At 37.2% G+C, this 19,794-nt stretch overlaps 1 protein-coding gene across 1 annotated transcript in view; it reads right to left on the bottom strand.

Annotated features, from left to right (window-relative positions):
- QKI (QKI, KH domain containing RNA binding) overlaps positions 1 to 18,494 on the bottom strand; it is a 104,678-nt gene extending 86,184 nt beyond the window's left edge. The window contains exons 1-2 of the mRNA XM_009278459.1: positions 18,342 to 18,494; positions 15,845 to 15,961 (exon numbers count right to left, since the gene is read on the bottom strand). Coding sequence (XP_009276734.1) covers positions 15,845 to 15,961; positions 18,342 to 18,494 — 270 coding nt within the window. The remainder of the gene's footprint in view (positions 1 to 15,844; positions 15,962 to 18,341) is intronic.
- Positions 18,495 to 19,794: the final 1,300 nt, after the last annotated feature.

Below are 19,794 nucleotides of genomic sequence, written 5' to 3'. Positions count from 1 at the left end.
CCACCCTTCAAGATCTCTCTTGCAGGAGCATAGATCCTTTTTCAAGGTCAGGAGAGCAGCAAAAGTTACAAGAGATACCTGATTGAGAGGTCTGTTTAAAAACCTGAAAAAAAAATCAGTTTAACTCTGAAGCCCAGCTGTAGGCCCCAAAATGTTCTGGAAACTCAGATCGAAGGAAAAGCTGGAAAAGCTTTTTACAAGGACTGGCATTTATGAGCTAACATATGAATGTGTGTGACAAATTGTTTGACATTTTGAGGGTCTTCAAATTTGCTTCATTTTTTTTTCCTTTAAACGTTCAACTTGATTTTATTTTTCCCTCCTCTTGCAATAAAGGAGCCTTATTTAACCAGCCAGTCAGGCAAACCTCATTGCCTGTCAGCTTGCTGTTGTTGCCCATGCAACGTTTATAACCCTTCTGTTGCTTCTTCCCTAAGGGTCACTATGAACAACTGTTTGAGCAGCAAATGTAACCTGCGTATTTGAACTCCCACACACTACAGCCTGATGTAAAGATTGATACTGCTGACAGGGGAACCCGAATATTCCCTCCTAGTGGTGCCCCTGCAAACACTCCCCCATCTGTTATGTGGGTCTCCAAGGAAGATGCTGGAAAAATCCTTTATCTACTACTGTGAAAGGCCAGGATCCAAAAAGCATACTCAAAACACCAGATTGTTGCCAGTTTCTGCATCTGGCAAGATTGGTGCTATTATCTAGTCAAATTTACTATACTTAATACTCCAACTTGCAAAAACAGCCAACTGAAAGTGGGTTTAATACGAACACAAGTAATAGGCCAAATATGATTAATTTTAAACCGTTATACTTTATTCTGCCTGGTAGATTCTTCTACTATAAGTCATGAAACACTTATTCAATTAGATTGCAAATAATAGGTCTGAAGCCTGCAGTAACCAAATAAAATCAGACTTCCTTAAGAGAACTGAAATAGATAATCAATAGGAAATGTGGGGTTTTTTTCAAAACAGTTGTTTCTTCAGGTGTATATAGCAGACATGGCAAATTTAAAATTTCTGGTTTTTCTTAGAAATGGAAAAGTGGGGTTTTTTTTTAAAGGGAAGGTTAATTCTACTACCAAATTAACTATTCCAAAAAAGGTGCATTTCAAGCTAAATTGAACTTACCCTTTAAAAGGCTGGATACTGAAAAATTCCACTAGTCAGGCTGCAAAAAACAATTTTGGCATTTGCAATACCCTTGTCTCCTTACCACATACTGACTAATTTCCAGATTAGCTTCAATATTTCAAACTGCATTAATAACTATAAAATTTATCACTTATTTTGGCTTGTAACACAGCTTATCTTAAGACCTTTTCCGATTAATGCTGTTATGAGTCAGTGTAAGTTAACAGAGTTAAGTTCTAGGTCTTTTTGTCAGTCAAAATTTAAGTGAACATTCAATTCCAGTGTTGTCAACTTGAAACATAAATGATTGTTTCAAAGGCACCTCAAAGACTGCTTGGTCATTTGAACAGCTCACTTACTCACCAGATGGAGAGTGATTACAACATATATTATCAACACAAAACAACCTATACTTGTCCCTATAAAAATTCATTCTAAATATTAAATTTCTTTGTCAACTACTAGCTTTTAGGTCTTCAAATTATGTATTACAGTATGTTTTGTCAGTTCAGCAAGCTAGTTAAAACAAAATACCCCCCAAGACCCCCAGCAACCTAAACATTAAACTCCCTTGAATACATATGGTTGTAAATATGTCGGGCATTTGAAATAATAGTACTGCATCTTAAGTGGCTCCCAAATAATTTCATCAAGTGGATCAATTAAATCAGTCAGGTACTTCAGGTGGATTCAGTCGGCTAAATGTGGTTTGGCATTCCAATCCTTTAGCAACATCTGATTGCCAGGGAAGCATTAATTGTTTCCGTACGGCTGCAGGACTAAACATTCCAGATAACCATTTATAAAAATACTCCAAAGTGTACACAAGCAGTGGCAGAGCTGGTATTAATATGCTAGGGGTCCCATCTTTCAAAAAACTGCTTCTTCCTTATTCAAGACAAACATGCAATTGCTAAAGTGAACAGCAGCTTTCCCACAGAATGGACCAGGTGCTGTCAGCACTTCCTTCCTTACACTTCCAAGTACCACCACAGCAGAAACACTAAGGACCAATAAATTAAGGTGTATGATCACACTTACTAAGAAAAAAAAGAAAAAAGTTTATCTACACCCAAACGTCAGGATCTGTCATCCAGACTTTAACAATCCTATGGATAGAAAAGGAACTGGCATTTTGACAAGGAGAAACATGCAAGTCGGAAGAGTAAAAATACTGAGAACTAGGAGACCATGTCCATGCTTTGGACAGGATTTTGGGAACTGTTCCCAGAGCTCCAGACTGCAGAGACAATACATGTACAACACTCAGACTATATCAAGAGAGGATGGGAAAAAAGAAAGACCAGTTTTCAGCTTTTCATTCATAACACTGGGGTCTGATTTTGCTGGCTATGGAGCTGGAAGAAGTTTTCTTAAGATAAATTGCTATCAACAGTGTTTTAAAAAAAAAAAATCCAACAAAGAAAACCACCACAATACCAACACTCAAAGAAAGTAATTTCAAAAAAACCTTCAAATAATTAAATAACCCCACACCAGACCATCCAATTCCTTTTTGCCTCCATGAAATGTTATCCTCACTGGAAACAGTCATACCAACCTTTTGCCACAACACATGGTCAGAATAGTAGGGAAAGATTGGGAAAAAAGTAACACCTGCACCAGACTTACTAACCACAGAAAAATGTATTATCGTAATTTACATAATAAGTATTATATACAAACATTTAGGTTATATGCACTCACTGGCCATATGCCAGATCAAGGCATTCAATTAACAGGCTGTTCTTTGCTTTTGAAGGAAAATTCCTTCCATTTGTGCATGGAAAAACACCACTAGCATACTTGCAAAATTATGCATAAAAGCCAGGACAGTTTGGTTCATAATTACACTGCCTATTTCACTTCTGTCAGGAATCAAAAGGGATTTCAAGAATTCTAGTTGAGATACCAATTAATCTTAACCTTTAATTTTTACTCATTCCTCATGTCACATCTACAAATTACCTACAGAAACATCTAGCCAAGTCTGAGGGCAACATCAGTATCTACTCTCCACACCTCTTCGCACTCTCCACAATCTCTTCAAAAGCTACTACATTCAGAGTTCATGTTCCCGTAACTTCAAGGCAAGTAAATAGTGCAAATTCAGCAATCGCCCTGACTCTTAAGAAATATTTTTTTAATGGTATTTTTGCCACTGGATTTTTTTTCTTCCCTTTCAGATCGTCTTCTGCATGTTAAATGATTTCAACGGTTAATTAGTTAGTAGCATGAGAAGTCTGTCATTGATTTTCTTATGCCTGATGTTATCTTCCTTGCTTGAATTACTCAAGTCCCCCAATTGCAACTCCATTAAATAGTAACTCCAGTGTTTATATAATTCGCTACCTTCATGCAAATATGTGAAGTGTTGCCAGAAACCAAAACTCAGTTTAGTGCACTTTCATGGCATCTCACTGTATTTTCAGAGGATAAAGGAAGCACCATGGAAATTAACCCTCCTTTTATTATAATGATTTATAAAGCACATGAACACTCAGAAGGAGGTCAGCAAGGACCAAGCTGGAAAAAGACAGTCAGAGATCTCCCTAGAGAACCAAGAGGAACCCTATGTCAAAGCAAGGAAGATGAATGTAACTTATGAAACAAGGGAGAAGTTCATTAAAGAAGACAAAAAAAAAAGTTTACCTGGGGGGAGAGGGAGAGGGAGAGGGATTCATGATCCTACAAAGACTCAAGAAGAAAAAAATCTCCCATAGCTCTTGCTGTGAAAATATAACTGCTCCGTAAATTATTTTGGATTGCTCTCTACACTACTGTGCATATGTTCATTCCCCAGAAAGATCAGTTCTTCACACACGAAAACATCCTGGTGCTTCCCAGTAACTCTGTGGCAAATTCATGACATTTTTGTACCAACTAGACACCTCCTCCCTGTACTGATTCCATCCATCCTCATCAAGTTTTCTACATAATTCTGTAACATCTTCTAATAAAACCAACCAAGAATTTGATATAGCCATTGTTTTCTTACAGCCAGAGTCTTCCTGTTACTTCAGTTGCCAGTTACTCCATTCTGTCAGGCACATACCAGCTACTGCCTGAATGAAGTCACTGTTTTACAGATTTTACTTTCAACACCCAAAACCAGCCTGATGCTTTCTTCATTTCAGGCTATTAAGGTTAGAGGACAAGATTTTGGCTGTCTTGTAGGAATATAGTACTGAATTGATTTATGATCCAAATAACATTCAAGATTTACTTACATTAACAAATTCGTCAAGCAAGCATGAATACTGTGTGTTGTGTGTGTTCCATAGCGAGTTTGTGGCACTTAACAATCAGATCAGATACTTTACACAGAATGTCAGATTCTATTAAGTTAAACAGTCTCCAAGCAAGTTCAGTACTGGCCACTGCTAAGTTAAGTGTTCTACTACTGTAAGAGTAACAAGTTTTCTTTAACAGAAAAACAGATCTGTGTACCTGGCCTTAACAAACATTTGAGTAAGTTTTCATCCTTTCATGCAAGTACTCAACACACACTTTAAACTGAGTTATGAGTTTTAAACACATTTTTTTAAGATATATTCACAGTATGCATGCACTTCAGTGAGTCCTACATTCACCAAAACATTTCCCATTTACTGCCCAAAAAGATGCAAAAAATGTGAGTAATTAGCAGACAGAGGCTAATTATTATCAGAAAAGGCTAATAAAAATGTGCAACTGTCTGTCAGTAAATCCCTCTGAAAAGTGTAAAGACCAACAATAAAATCTTGCAACTGTAGCTGGATAAACTGTAAAGTAAGGATACTGTCCCACTGCATACCCATTAACATCTACACAGCCACATGAATTTCATTCATAACCTTAATATACTGTACTGTAGGCTGTTCCTAGCAAAAGGGTAACTTGTGATTAATAACATCTGTTTTAATCCAAGCCTAGGCAAGACAAAGGCTAACACAAAGCCAGCAGATCTGAGAAAAGTGGAAAACTGTCACCATCTAAAACCAAGTTTAAATGGCAAACCACTCAGACATTCTAGGAATTGCAATTTGCGATTGTTATCATACAGTTGACTGTTCCAAGTTGAAAAGGAATCCAGTATCTTGCCGCAATGAAACACTACAGATTACTTGTCTCTATCTGGAAAACAATAAAGTAGCAGAAAGTCAAATATCTCTATCTTCTAAATGTTCAATTAGTAATTTAAGTATTTAGTTTTAGCAACAGTGGTATCTTATTTTGTGCTTACTCTTTTGCTCCATGCAAAAGAGCCTTCCTATCAGTCTCAATAAAATTGCTAAATCTGACCCTAAGGAGCCATATACAGGATGGTAAACAGCAAGCTGTATTCCGCCTGCCAGCAGCCCCTCCAAAAAATATGGAGAAGCAAGAGCTGCTGAGAACTGATACCTACTCGGGAAACACAAGCACTCTGCTTTCCTCCCTGAATCAACAGGTTCTTCCTCCATTTAAGTAGACTCAAATCTTCACGCAGGACAGGGAAATTCCCGTGAGCTGCAAACTAAGAACGGTCTTTTCCACACAAAAATCCAAGAACATTTTCATGATACTCAAACACACTCAAAACACAACCCTGAACACAAATTGTTTCTGGTAAGCAAGCTTATAATACCACAACATTAATTCTTAAGAAAGTTAAAAAAAAACAGCCATATACCAAACATGAAATAATCCACTGAAGGGCAGCCCAATAGGTTAAGGTTATAGCCTAGAAAAATCTAGAATCCAGAAAGAGTTTAGTGGTGCTGATAAATGAGAACGGTGGTAAAGTCTGCAAAACCACTAGTTGTCCTTCACAGCGCATCATGGAGATAGGGAAGTATCACTGAATCTATCATTTGTGGAATCTCACAAGAATCAACTCCCTCGTTCTAGTATTATTAGATAACACTCAACACTATTACCCTGGCAAGAGAAGATTAAAGTTTTAAGAAATCATATGACTGTACACAAGAATGCCCATACTCTGCTAAAACAAAGTCTCGCCTAGTTCAGTAACTTGTGTCTCATCTTTTTCTGCTGAATAAGCATGGAAAAACTTTCAGGTTACAGTAGATTTTCATTACTTAAACCATTCACTTCTTTCACTACTTCGCTAGACAAAGTAAAATGTAGATAGACGTTTGCAGACAATTTTGTCAATACCTCAAAACAATTCAGTATGAATTGTCCCCCAAGCCTTTCAAAACTTCTATTCAAATGCCAGATACAAACAGCTGTGAGCTGTAGCCTAGTCAATTTTTTATAACAAGTAACACTCTCTGTGCTTCCCACCTAACAACAAAAGCTTAGGAGTAATTTTGCAGAAAGACAATTTCTACCACAGTGCAGATTAAGATGAGTCAATTACCATTCAATAGACGTAGAATTTTAATTTATAAAATAGAGACTTGTTTATACACATGTTCAGGCAATGATTCAAGATTCCCTTGATATATATTTTTTCCAGTACACTTTGTGCTACTTTTCTCCAATTTCAAGATAATTTAGATTCTCTTGCCTCTTGATCATAAGGTTTTTTGCTCACAGGGAACTGACAGAAAAACAAATAAAAGGAAAGTAAAGTATAATACATGTTGGTTTCTACTAGCGTGGCTTTGATTACACTCCTCCAGTCTACAGCTTCCAGTGTCTTTAGCAAAATACTTTAATGCCATTAAGTCAGTTATTTCCACACTTAATTAGCTCAATAACCAGTTAACTCTTTACCAATTTAACTGCTCTCAGAACAAAATGACATATGATCAAGTTTTGATATCAAAGTTAATCATACTCAAAGGCTTCAGCTACTTTTCATATTACATAGAAAAACGTGTCTTAATAGTGTTAAAATCTGCTCAAAGCTGCAACTTTGTATCGACCACATGCAGAAATAGATCCAGTATATACTGGATATATTCAGTATGCAGCCAATAAAAACCAAAGGTATGTATGAAATAAACCTATCTAAAAGATGCATTGCATCAGATACGTATCAGTAATACTTTCTGAAAGACTAATATTGCTTTGCAATAATTCTCAAGGCCCTCAGGCACCTACATTTTTCTGTCCTTCAAAATAAAATCATTCTGCTCTTGAAAGTAAGAGCGTTCCTCAGACTTAAGTGAAAAGACTTTTGCAATAAATTACTTCAAATAAGAAGTGTTTGTCAAATCTTATATAAAAACTTAAGGAAAACATTGTCTTCTTGTAAAATTCACATTCCATACTTAACTAAGATAATTGTACCTAGACTGTATTCTTCATTACTGTCAATGTGAACTGATCATTTTTTACTTAAAGAAAAGACGTATGCAGGTAAGATTTCAAAGATGATACTCTAGAGACTCTGGACTACAAAACCCCCATAAACAGGCTCAGGAGTCAGCCTTCAGCCAAGGGTAATTCAAGAAATAATGTCTGTTACCTTCAACATTGCTGCCTTTTGAATTTCCTGAAGTATAGTTTCTACTAGTCAGCCTTTAGCATTTAATTATGTACTTAAATCAGTAACTTGCTAAGAGGAATTTTATTTTTTTTCAGTAATGACTTTTTTTTTTCCTTTTTTATACTATTAGCTTATAGTGTAAACTCCTATCTCTTCAGAGGGTCACTGCTCCCAGACTACCAGGGAGATAACTGAAGAGACTGCTGTTTTGTGGGTGAAAATGGAAAAAGGCCATGCTTCAGCAATTCTTTAATAAAAAAATAATAATACTAAAATCCAGCTTTACAACTTCTCCTGAATTCAAAATAAGTGGTTACAAATGCAATAAAGGTTTAAAAATTGAATAGAAAAGTCTATTTTCTGAAGTACTCACTAGTGAAAAAAGATACTAGCTTACAAGCAACCAAAATTATTTTCGTTACATCTTACGTTTCACAATGGACCTCTAGGAAGGCAAAGTGGTGTCAATCACCAAGTATATTCTTAAACAGGCTTGGATGGATTCTAAGTTAGAAGATTTTTCTTCACCACACAGCTACATACAAATTCTTATACAGTTTAATATGGTACATTCTTCACTGCGTATTAAAATGGCAGTTGTAATATGTTGAATATGTAAGTTCAGTAGTACCTTTATATGAATACGACTTTTTTGTTTAAAGTTAGTTTAAGAATAAAAGGCCAATTACTACAGTGGTCAAAAATCAAGTATGAAGAAAGCATCCCAAGTTTGATGGATCAGTTTGAGAAATCAAACTTAATGCAGACATGCATACTTATGAGAAAGTGTGTTTAGAGGAAATGTCACTGTAGAAGATGCTAGACGCTGAAGTTAATTGTTCCCAGAGTAATATCTTAAATACTGCATTTTGAGTGCCTTAAGTAATTTTCTATTAAAAGTTTATAACCTGCATGCAGTAGATTCAGGAACATGCTGTATAGGTAATATCTCAATCTTAGCTGAGCAGTCTGCTCATACAATGACTTTTAATGTATAGTCGCAGAAGTTGACAGCAATTACAAGTGAATGTAACCATCAGTTTGGCAGCCTGTTATATAGGCAAGTTGCAGCTTTCATGTGCAACAAAAGTTAACAAAGCACGATCCATGATATCCAACATGCTGAACTGCCACTCTACACTGCCTCAGCCAGCGAGTTGCCGGTAAGTAGAAGTCAATTAATTTTAACAAATAGTACCCTTAATCATGGATATTGACAAGGGATTCTGATAGTTATAGTTCTAAATGTAAAAGTGAGCATCTGATCTTCAGAAACCCCACTAGCATTGTCAGAAAGGATTTTTTTTTTTTTTTAATAAAAGGACAGTCATTCTAGTCACGTATTATGTATACGGACTTGCTTTTCACTTTCACATGCCAATGTCCCTAGTCACTTAAGGCTGGGTGGGGTTTTTTTTCTGTTATTCCTTAACGGTGCTGACAAAGACTCAAAAACCCACCTTTGCAACTACTTACAGAATTTTTTTAAATTGCCATTCCAAACCGTGGTCATGATTTCTCAACACAGATATATGGAACTGTCAAACAGCAGCAGCATGCTTTTGTGTAGAGGCAGATTTTAGAGGCAACAGGCCTGAGCCATGCAATTTATTCACAGAAGACAAGAATAATGATGGCTGGTCAACCTTTCATTCTGAAACACAGAACAACTTTACCATTTGCTACCATATGCTAAATATATTCTGTGTCAACATATGTGTCAGCACCATAGCTTTATTATTTGTTCATACATAGTACTTTTCACAGAATGTAAAAGTTGAGCATCCTATAATTAGGGTAGCAATAATAGGGCTTGTTTAACAAGACGCACTACAAAGTACATATTATTTAATGTCAGTAACTTCACTTTATAAGCTAAACAGAACATTTGTTAAGACTTTCCACTGGAAATCAAAGTGTATCTGGTGGTATTTCAGAGACTAAAAGATATTAGAATATTACAAATATATAATACTTCAATTCTATACAGCATGTAAATGTAGTAAAATAACCTGATCACAAGACAGTTAAATTTTTCCACTCTAATCTTTTCCTCAAGCTTTGCATAGGTAGCAAGGACAATTTTTTAATTCCTTTTTAGCCTCACTATAAAAAAAAAACACTGAAGAGTCCAAAGAAGTGGAATTATCTATTTACCATGGCAACTCTGCACCAGCCAAAGGTCAAGACTGGTACTAATCGAAAGCTTGTCTTTCATGAAACCTTACGTAATTTCTGCTTGCAAGGTGAACAGTGATGTAGGAACAAGTAAGCTCTAGGTCACGAACCACAAATCAGTTCAAACAATCTACTATGGAGCAAAGTGCAACAGATTTGAAGCTGCTGCAGTAGATGAAGGCATTGAGTTCTTCAAATTTAGAATTGCATAGCTGCCTGCCTTTCTCTTTGAAATAACCACTTGTAAGAAAAAAATTCTGTGTATCATAATGAGATGCTTCCTCATGAAGTAAAAACGAATTATGCCCTCTCCTCACACACTGTTCTAGAGGAGATTCTTGACTAAATGTAGGAAGAAATGGGAAAAAACAACATAGTTCATCAAGACTGCCACAAGCCAGCAGCCTGATGCCGTAAGGCTGCATACCCCTCTAAGTGAGGCAATGGCAGTCAACGTGTTCAAGAGCACAGAGCTGACTCCCTATGGGTGTGTCAATGTCTGTTTTATGGAATTCATGTAAGACAAGGGAGATGACAAAAATAGTGTTTTGTTTATCCATCATTGGACAGTCTTCCCTTTTATTAAGCAGTATTCTTTGGTTGGTGTGAAAATTGCTAGTTTACCTCACTGCCTAATGAGAGGTGCATTCAGACTAAGCAAAAAATGCCTTGCTCTTAATAAAGTTACACATTCATTAGCTTCTGATGAATGCCTGCAACCCCACTCCCCTTCCCAATAATCTCCTTCAAGTACCTCCAGGCTCTAATCACAATATTCTCAGTAATTAAGGTTTTGATTTTAAATTTGTCTAAAGCTGCCTAGAGAGATGTCCTGATTACCAGCTGAGCCTCAGACACAAACGATTTGAGGATTTCCTTTGCTTTCTGGGGGGAAATCTGTCAGCAAGTTTCAAGATTTGATGCTAGTTCAAGTGATGTGGCCATGTGACAAAGATTTCTAATTCATTACTTCTGTTCATTGGTTCACACAGGAGAGTAAAATTTTCTACAGAGCAAATCCAGATGGTTTATTTTCCAGCACGTCAGTCTTTGTATTTTCTCTTGGATTCTGCAACCACTAGCAAGGTAGGAAGAGAAAAGTAGATGGACAGTTTACTCTAGGAGATGGTATTTAGTACCATGTAGCTGTCACATTACAGATTGACACTGGTTTAGTAATTAATTCCTTCCCACATCCAATAAGGTTTCTTTTATAACTAGCACTGGGCAATCAGGTTTGCAGATCTGAAATATACTTACAAAATATACATACAAATTAACCTGCATTTCTTATCTCCTCCAAATTTCAAAGCAATTCAGTCAAAAACTGGAAAAATCTTGAATACTCACTTTTCTAAATAACCTTGACCCTATATGAAAGGAAAGGGTTTTAAAAACAATTAGTGTAACCTAACCTTCCATGAGAGAATACTATTACTTCTGTCTTTTACACTTTTAAGTGCATTAGCATTTTGAAGTAGAACCTGCAAAGAGAGAAGCCCCTTGTGAAAATAAAAAGAAGAAGTGGCTACCATTAAAAGACACTGACTGCCAAGGAAGCTGGTCATCTTGCACTGCAAGACTAAGGAGTTCATCTCTAAGTATAATTCATCAGGAATAGAGGCAAGAGCCAACAGCAAGAAGTGTGCTTACTCCCCAAACTGATAAACGCCACTCGTTCTTACTTTAGTCTGTTTGTGATCATCATGTCTTCAATACAGCTTCCAAATCTTTATTTTTAGAAGAAACATCTTATTGGGATGCATCACAAACTGCATCATAATCAATGATTATGAAATTCTTCCTAGTGCAGCAACAATGGTATAGCAACAAAAAGTCCAGTCTGAAAAAGATAGACTACTGACTAATACCAATCACCTCAGGAGAGCAAAAGAGCTATAGAAAGATTAGGAATGGATGGCATGAAAATAGGTTTTATCAAGAAAATTATTTGATACTCAACACTGGTTTACAAGCAATATTATATTATTTGGTATTCAAATATGTTATACTATTATAGCATTCAAATATACTAAACTATTTAATATTCAACACTAACTGCAGTATTATCTCATGAAATCATCAATGGTCAAGTACTCTGTGCTCCAAAAATATCAGCCAACAGACAACTTAGAAGAGGTAATGGACATTAAAGCACTGACTAGATCAGTTTGTGGCTTTTAATGTGTACGAAGTTCTAGCTGATCTGCCATACAGAACTTGTCCTCATTGAAGACAGCTTTCCTTTTCTTACTAGACTTCAAAAAAACAGGTGACTCATACTCAGGTCTCAGCTCCTCTAAGCTTTTTCTCAAAGACGAAACTCCAGTTAACTCACACTGCCTGTTCTCCTTTGAACAGCTACAAAAAAAAAAGTGGGGAGAGTGGGGAAAATTACTCCAAAAATACCAATTCTCCAGACAGTAAACCTGCCAAAGCTATCTAGAGAGCTAACTCTCCACAGGAGAGGACAGGTTCTGAAGCACAGTGGTGGGAGGTCGTGGACATTAAACATAACAGCCGTCTGGACACGGTCCTAGGCAACCTGCTCTAGGTGACCCTGCTTGAGGAGAGGTGTTAGACAAGAGAACCTCCAGAGGTCCCTTCCAACCCCCACCATTCTGTGATTCTGTAACAGACATTTCATAAACTCCAAGACCTACATGATTGTTGAACAGATAGGTCAGAACACGTGGTGGTGACCAACAGCATTGCAGAGAATGTGCTTATCCTAGCTGGCAGCTGAGAGTAACGAAGGACATTGTGCATACACATGCACTACGCTGGCTGGTGATGCCTAAGTGCCTACCCTGCTGATAGCATAGAAACAGAACGTCTTCAGTAGCTGGACATATCTTCAGCGGGACCTAATATAAAAAGCATTCAAAGAATGAAGGCTGTACAGCTCTAACAAAAATGCACTGTTAGTCACACCCTGGAAGATGGCTACCATACCTGATGTGAAATTCATTGGGCCACTTCGGTTTCTGTTCAGGCTAGTATGAACAAGAAAGACAGGAAAGAGATGGAGTGGGAAGGGATTATGACATGTGGGCCAAGGAACACACAGCAATTTCCAGAAATCTGAAGTAATCTTTATTCTCCTAAATGCTTTCTACAAAAGGGTCTGCAAATGAAACATTTACAGGGGAATGGGTCTCTTCAGAAGAAAAATGGCCTCAGATGCAGGTTTTTTTCTTTCTTTTTGCACTACTGCAGCTGTTTGCAAGTATAGCTGTTGCTAACACAACTAAGTGTGCTTTTCCACACAGCAAAGCCAATCTGCAAAACTTTTAAGGATGTATCAGAGCATCATTGTTAATGATGATCTTAAATATACATACATTCACTACTAACAGTGAGACATTATCTGGACCATCATTAAGCTTGGGGCCTCAATCTATACTTATAAGCTTTCTGAAGAATAGACGCCTACATGTTTTAGCTTATAATATCTATGAACATAAATAAACCAGAACTAACATTTTTATTCAAAGTTATATAACCTAACTCCTGATGAACTACCCCGACCTAGAATTACCATTCCTAAAACAAAGAGGGAGCAGCAATAAACTTAAATTCTGCCCATAAATGAAGATAACAATTGTATTATTGATAAAAATACAATGTCTTTTAAAAACTATGTTTAAATAGGAAAAAAGTTGAATGAACTTTTAAGTACTCACTTTTTTAATGTATCCGTACTTCTCTGTGGAATTGATAGTCTGAGAATTCATTCGTTGCAAGCTAAATTTTAGTATATTCCACATAGTGAAGATTTACTTTGTTATACATGTAATCAGAAGTCTTAATGTCCTATTAATCTACCAGCCAAAAAGTGAGTAGATCAAATAGTCTTCTCTTATGAAAACTAGGTGAAGTTCGCAAACTCTTAAAGGGAGGCAATATTTTCACTAAATCTCCTGCCCCAGGATCTTTTTTTTTTTTAACAATACAATAGAATATATAAAAGTTTGACTACTATTAATAGTCACAAACAAAGCTATGTAATTAAGATTGTTTGCATATTGGCAATGATACACTTTCCTTCAAAATATAGCATCTACACCCACACAATTTTGTATGTCGGGTGAAGCATGCTGAAATTTTAATACTCAGAATTTTTAATGTCTCCTACCACCCCCCAGTTATAGGAAATCTGTATTTCAAAATCCTGTACAAAAATATCAACTCTGCAAGTCCTATTTACCCACCTACAGTTTAAAACCCCGTAACAGTAGGACCCATTCATACATTAAATGTCCCCCCAGCCAAGAGGTAGAAGGAATTGACAGCGGGCTGAACATTAGCCGGCAGTGTGCCCAGGCGGCCAAGAAGGCCAATGGCATCCTGGCCTGTATCAGAAATAGTGTGGCCAGCAGGAGTAGGGAAGTGATCGTGCCCCTGTACTCGGCACTGGGGAGGCCACACCTCGAATACTGTGTTCAGTTTTGGGCCCCTCACTACAAGAAGGACATCGAGGTGCTGGAGCGTGTCCAGAGAAGGGCAACGAGGCTGGTGAGGGGTCTGGAGAACAAGTCTTCTGAGGAGCGGCTGAGGGAACTGGGGTTGTTTAGCCTGGAGAAGAGGAGGCTGAGGGGAGACCTCATCGCTCTCTACAACTACCTGAAAGGAGGTTGTAGCGAGGTGGGTGTCGGTCTCTTCTCCCAAGTAACAAGCGATAGGACGAGAGGAAATGGCCTCAAGTTGTGCCAGGGGAGGTTTAGATTGGACATGAGGAAAAAATTTCTTTACTGAAAGAGTGGTTAAACATTGGAACAGGCTGCCCAGGGAAGCGGTTGAGTCCCCATCCCTGGAGGTATTTAAAAGACGAGTAGATGAGGCGCTTAGGGACATGGTTTAGTGGGCATGGTGGTGTTGGGTCGACTGTTGGACTCGATGATCTTAGAGGTCTTTTCCAACCTTAATGATTCTATGAATTCAGGACAAACTATAATGTTTTAAAAAAAAGAAACCTTCATAAATCAAGCATTTAAGACAATATCACCCTCTTACTTCTACAGAACCTAGACAACCAAAAACTCTCATAGGTTAGATCTTTGCTCAGAAGGTGGAAATCTAAACATCCCAAATAGCTATAGGTAGAATAAGAGGAAAGGGTGGTGACAGTATTACAGCAGATTATGAAAACAAGAGACATCAAATGAAGTTTGAAAGTGACACAGTCATAAGCTCTGGGAAGTATGAGATTTTTAACTGGGTAGACATTAGCTTTCTATTTTAATTGTTATGTGCTACATATGTATCAACAGAATGTATTATGTAGCTGATCAGATACCAAAAAGTGGGTGTTTTCTAAAGAAAGAACCAAAAGAAATAATACTTATGGGAACAAAGAGTTAAAGAGTACTGTTAAGTGCACATTTCAAAACTGCAGTAGAGATGCTGGTGCAACTTCAGCAGTAGTAACCAGAGGTGGAGGGAAATAGCTAGAAAATAAACCTGCAAATAGAACTTACTTCCAGGAGTTACCACCAGAGCAACTTGACACTCAGGATGGCTCTATCCTGAAAAGTATAGTTTCCCTATTTATATGGGCAGAGCATGTATATTACAGGACAGGGCAAAGAACAGCCCTAATTACATTGCAACTCCACCTGAACACAAACCAAATCCAGAAACACAGTGCTTCTTGGTTCACTCGGACAGAATTCACTGCCAGAAGTACATTAAACATTTTTTCCAATCCACACTACTTGCACAGATCACTACTTTGGTATTTCAATACAAGAAAGTTATTAAGAACACCTTTAAGGTTAACAGCTCTTCCTTAGAAAAATACATTTAACTTCAATTTTTACCTTTACCTTGTGAAACATGACGCAATTAAAAGTTAGTTATTACTGAAGAATACTTTATAATTGCTAGTTAAGACTCCCAATTGCACCATTATGGAGCATGCACATTTAACTTCTTTAGAGTAGGTTGTGTTACTTACTAAGTCTGTAAAACCCACTAGATCATGAAAAAGCACATAGTAAGAACACAACAAATAAAAGAGACATGAGCTTACACTCTGTTAGGAAATAAAACTAGGCATCTGAAACTATGCTACCTTTCAAGAGCTTACCTTCTTTTTGTCCCTCATTGAGCCCTTCCCTCGGACCATTATCTTGCATCCTGTTTCTGCCTCAAGCTGTTTAGCTGTTAGTCCTCTGGGCCCAAGGATTCTTCCAACAAAGTTAAACTGGAAAAAAAGAAAAAGATTATTTCTATAAAAGCAAATAAACAAAATTTAAAATTTAACAAGATGTATTTCTGTCTCTAAAATATCAAGTGTTTATCGGTTTAGAACGCTACACTGAATACCTGAGGTTAAAGAATGAGGTAAATACTATTTTCATACATTAGATATCTATGTGACCCCATACTTTGGGGGATACAGGTTTCAGGTGAAAATAGGTTTTTAAGTTTAACGTCCAGTAGTCTAGGGCAGTGGTAGTCCTAATTTCCTCCTCATTAAGTCGTATGAGCTCTTACAGAAACTACAAACCACCCTCCCTCACCACTAACACAACCAGACATGCTCATCAGTAGGCCAACAATGTGCATTACATCACGGAAATACACACATTCTGGTTGCGTGACCAGACATGCACACAACTTCCATGCGGTGGGACTGATCGGGTGCCACATGTAGGTCCAGTCCCATAATGGCACAGGGCCTTCGGGAAAGGATCCTAGGCCCACTATTCATTTGCTCCCTGCCTACAGCTAAGGAGCCTGCAGAAAACATTCTTTTTCACCCTTTTGTGCTGTTCTGGTGGGCTCGATCTGGACAGCACGCTGCTGGCTGGCCACCCACATCTACAGAAACTCTTCTTTATATACCTGTGCCATAGCATTTCCTTCAGAAAAAAACCTGAGGCTTGTTACATATTCACTTTAGGTTTCATGGGCAACATTTCTGGAAAACATTGTATTTGCCATATATTATATATATAATGTGTGTGTATACAGACACATGACAAAAGCACGTCATTTTTTGTAAGTTGTATCCTTTACTCAGTTGTGCATACAAATAGAGCAAGTATTTCATGTTTAGTTGGCTAACTTCAATATCAGCAGACAACCCCCTGCCTACGCTTAACACAGTAATACCACCATTTAGCCATACATAACATTATTTCCTAGTTATTTTCCAGGGTTTTTTCCCTTTATTTTCAATCACACATTCTGGAACTTATGTCATCAGTAAAAAAAGCACTAAGTGAAGGTAGCATTAAGAACATATAGCAGTACTCTGTGACAACTACAGTGCAAAGACGAAGCACCAGGCTCAAAGGATACATAAACCTAGAAATTTCAGACTGAAGATTGAATTCCAAGAAGATATTAAGAGAACAGAAACTCTGCAGTAAGGACAAAAGTCTGGATATTTTAGATCCTGGTAAACAAAACTATTCAGTGGAATTATGAAGTTGTTGGCTTTCATTTCCTCAGCTAATTAAAATTGGTTTTGAGTACTACAACTCAACGTATTTGAAATCCTTATAAAACTGCAAAAAACAGAAATTATTTAGGAGTGAGCAGAAATTATGAACACAAGCAAATTAAAGTTCTTCAACAAAAATAATCGTGCTTCACAACAGCTAAACTGTTCATAGATACACTCCCAACATTATTTAGTATTCCAAGCTCAAAAAACAAAGAGGTATTATGAAGTCTGAATCAACTGTCGGGGGAGAAAAATGAAGATTAAAGGCACTTGTGAACGCATACACAAACTGTGAATCATAGGAAATTAAGGGAGATTCACTAAGACCGGATAAAGCAATGAACCAGCTACAAGTGATAAAGTTCAGCCTTGAAATATTATCGAAATCCTGCATTTGTTACACATTTCTTCCTTAATATGAAAATCATACCACTATCTTACATCTAACTTGGCTTTCTCCACAACCACACTTCCTGCACACTAAATCTTTATATATCTATCCCATTCCACTGGTAAAGCTAAAATAATATTGTAAACCTGACTTTAAACCACTCTTCTAAGCAACACACAAGGTGACTATCATTACATTCTCTATCTCCGAAGAAAAACAGCAGCCTCTAATATTTTATTAACTTGGATCATGATTAAAAGAATAATCAAATTCTAAGACAAGATAATTCGGATAAAAAAATTAAATGGAACGATTTATGATACTAAGGGAAAAAAGCAGGAATTTGTATTACTCTTAAGCTTGCAACTTTATTCATGTTGTCTGAACACTATTTAGAATTCTGGCTTCTAGCTGAGAAATTGCTGACTTAAACTGCAACACATTCTGTTAAATGTTAAGCCAGTTTCTTTTCCAGCTACTCCCAGAATATTCTCCTTATAAAGAGCCTTCATAAATTGTTCCAAGGTAGCTCAACTCCCTGTCTTTTCTTTCCAAACTGTATGCATTAGCACCTTGAACCTTTTTGGACAGGTATTCTCTCTAAAACTGACCATTCTTGTTACCTCTCTCGGGCCCTCCAATTTGTTCATTTCTTAAAGCAGTATGCCTGGACAAGGCAATACTTCAGCTGAGACCTCAAAAAGGTTAAGTTACTCAGAACAATTATATCTTACAAACCACATTCCTATCAACAGATCCCAGCTTCTTCTTTCCCTCCCCAAAAAATTCAGTTCTAATGTTTGGTTCAACATTCGTTGACCCCAGATATTCTTCTCCATTACCTCTGCCTTGCCAGTTTTCCCCAGTTTTGTATTCATATGCAACTTTCATGCCCCCCTATAACAACATACTGCTGTACATTGATGTAATGAATTCTACATTGCTGACTTCGGGCACACTAATTTCAAGAGAATTTTGACTTTTAATTCCATCTTTAAAAGCATTTGATATGACTTAACTGTTTTCTAAGCATACTTTCCATCCCACCAGCCAAGTTATTCTTGAATGTGTTAGAGATCCAAGCTGAAGGAGAACTCTGCAGGACCCCACCTGAGGTGCAGTCTTAATTGAGTCATCAGTAATCAATTATCATGGTTTAAGCCAATTATTGCTTTAACAAATGATTCCCAATCTTTTGTACTGATGGATCACTGTCAGTATTTAGTTCCTCAGACTACCGTCTTAAAGTCCTAGCTGAGAACTCCACAGGAGAAAAACAATTCTGCCTCTCTTGTGAAGGGACTAGGTAGAGAGTAGTGACCAGCAGACCACAACTCAGGAACACGGTGTAGACTAAGCCTTCTAGTTGGACAGTCTCAAAAGTTTTATCGGAATCCAGTTGTATCAGCAGCTACTGCTTCTCTTATCTGCCAGGCCAGCTAGATTATCAAACAGAATTATCAGAACCAGATACATCTGACAAATGCAAAAGATCATTTTTATCACACTTAACTCAAGATTTCTCATGCTCTTTGTCCCATACTCTCACCCAATCGCACTCTTCTTCATCACCTTGTGTTTCCCTACAAATAACACACCTGTGTTCAGGAGTAACTGCTTGTTCTAACATTTGTACAGAGCCAAAGCTAGGAATACTTCCCTATAATTTCTTACAGCTTTTCTCGCTCTGCACTTGTCTAATCCTCTAGGATTCACCTTACCCCCAGTGAATTGCTAGAAAATAAACAGCAGTGGTTCACAAATCAGTTTGACCAACTTAAGACTGCATTACTTTGAAAGTATCCAACTTCACACATGTTGGAATTAGAGAATATTTGACCAACTTAAGACTGCATTACTTTGAAAGTATCCAACTTCACACATGTTGGAATTAGAGAATATGTTAAAAATTAATCTTAGCATGGGTCACTTCTGGTTAACTGCTTCTACAGCAACAATACAGAAAAGCAATCAAATACTTCATTTTCCTTCATCAAGTTAGTCTCTCATTCCCCAGCAATTAATGTATCTCTATACTCAATATATTTTTTATATGGCTAACATTTTCACTCGCGGTATTTCACAATTATTTTCCTGGTTTTTTTAGAAGAGCTGAACTAAGTTTTATTTTTGTGTTCTCAAATCTTCCTATACAAACTCAAAATTAGAACTCAAGAAACAACCTCCAGAA

This window comes from Aptenodytes forsteri, unplaced genomic scaffold (assembly GCF_000699145.1).
Source record: "Aptenodytes forsteri isolate BGI_AS27 unplaced genomic scaffold, ASM69914v1 Scaffold210, whole genome shotgun sequence".
In the NCBI taxonomy this organism is placed as follows: Eukaryota; Metazoa; Chordata; class Aves; order Sphenisciformes; family Spheniscidae; genus Aptenodytes; species Aptenodytes forsteri.
This window is presented reverse-complemented; position numbering and strand designations above follow the sequence as displayed.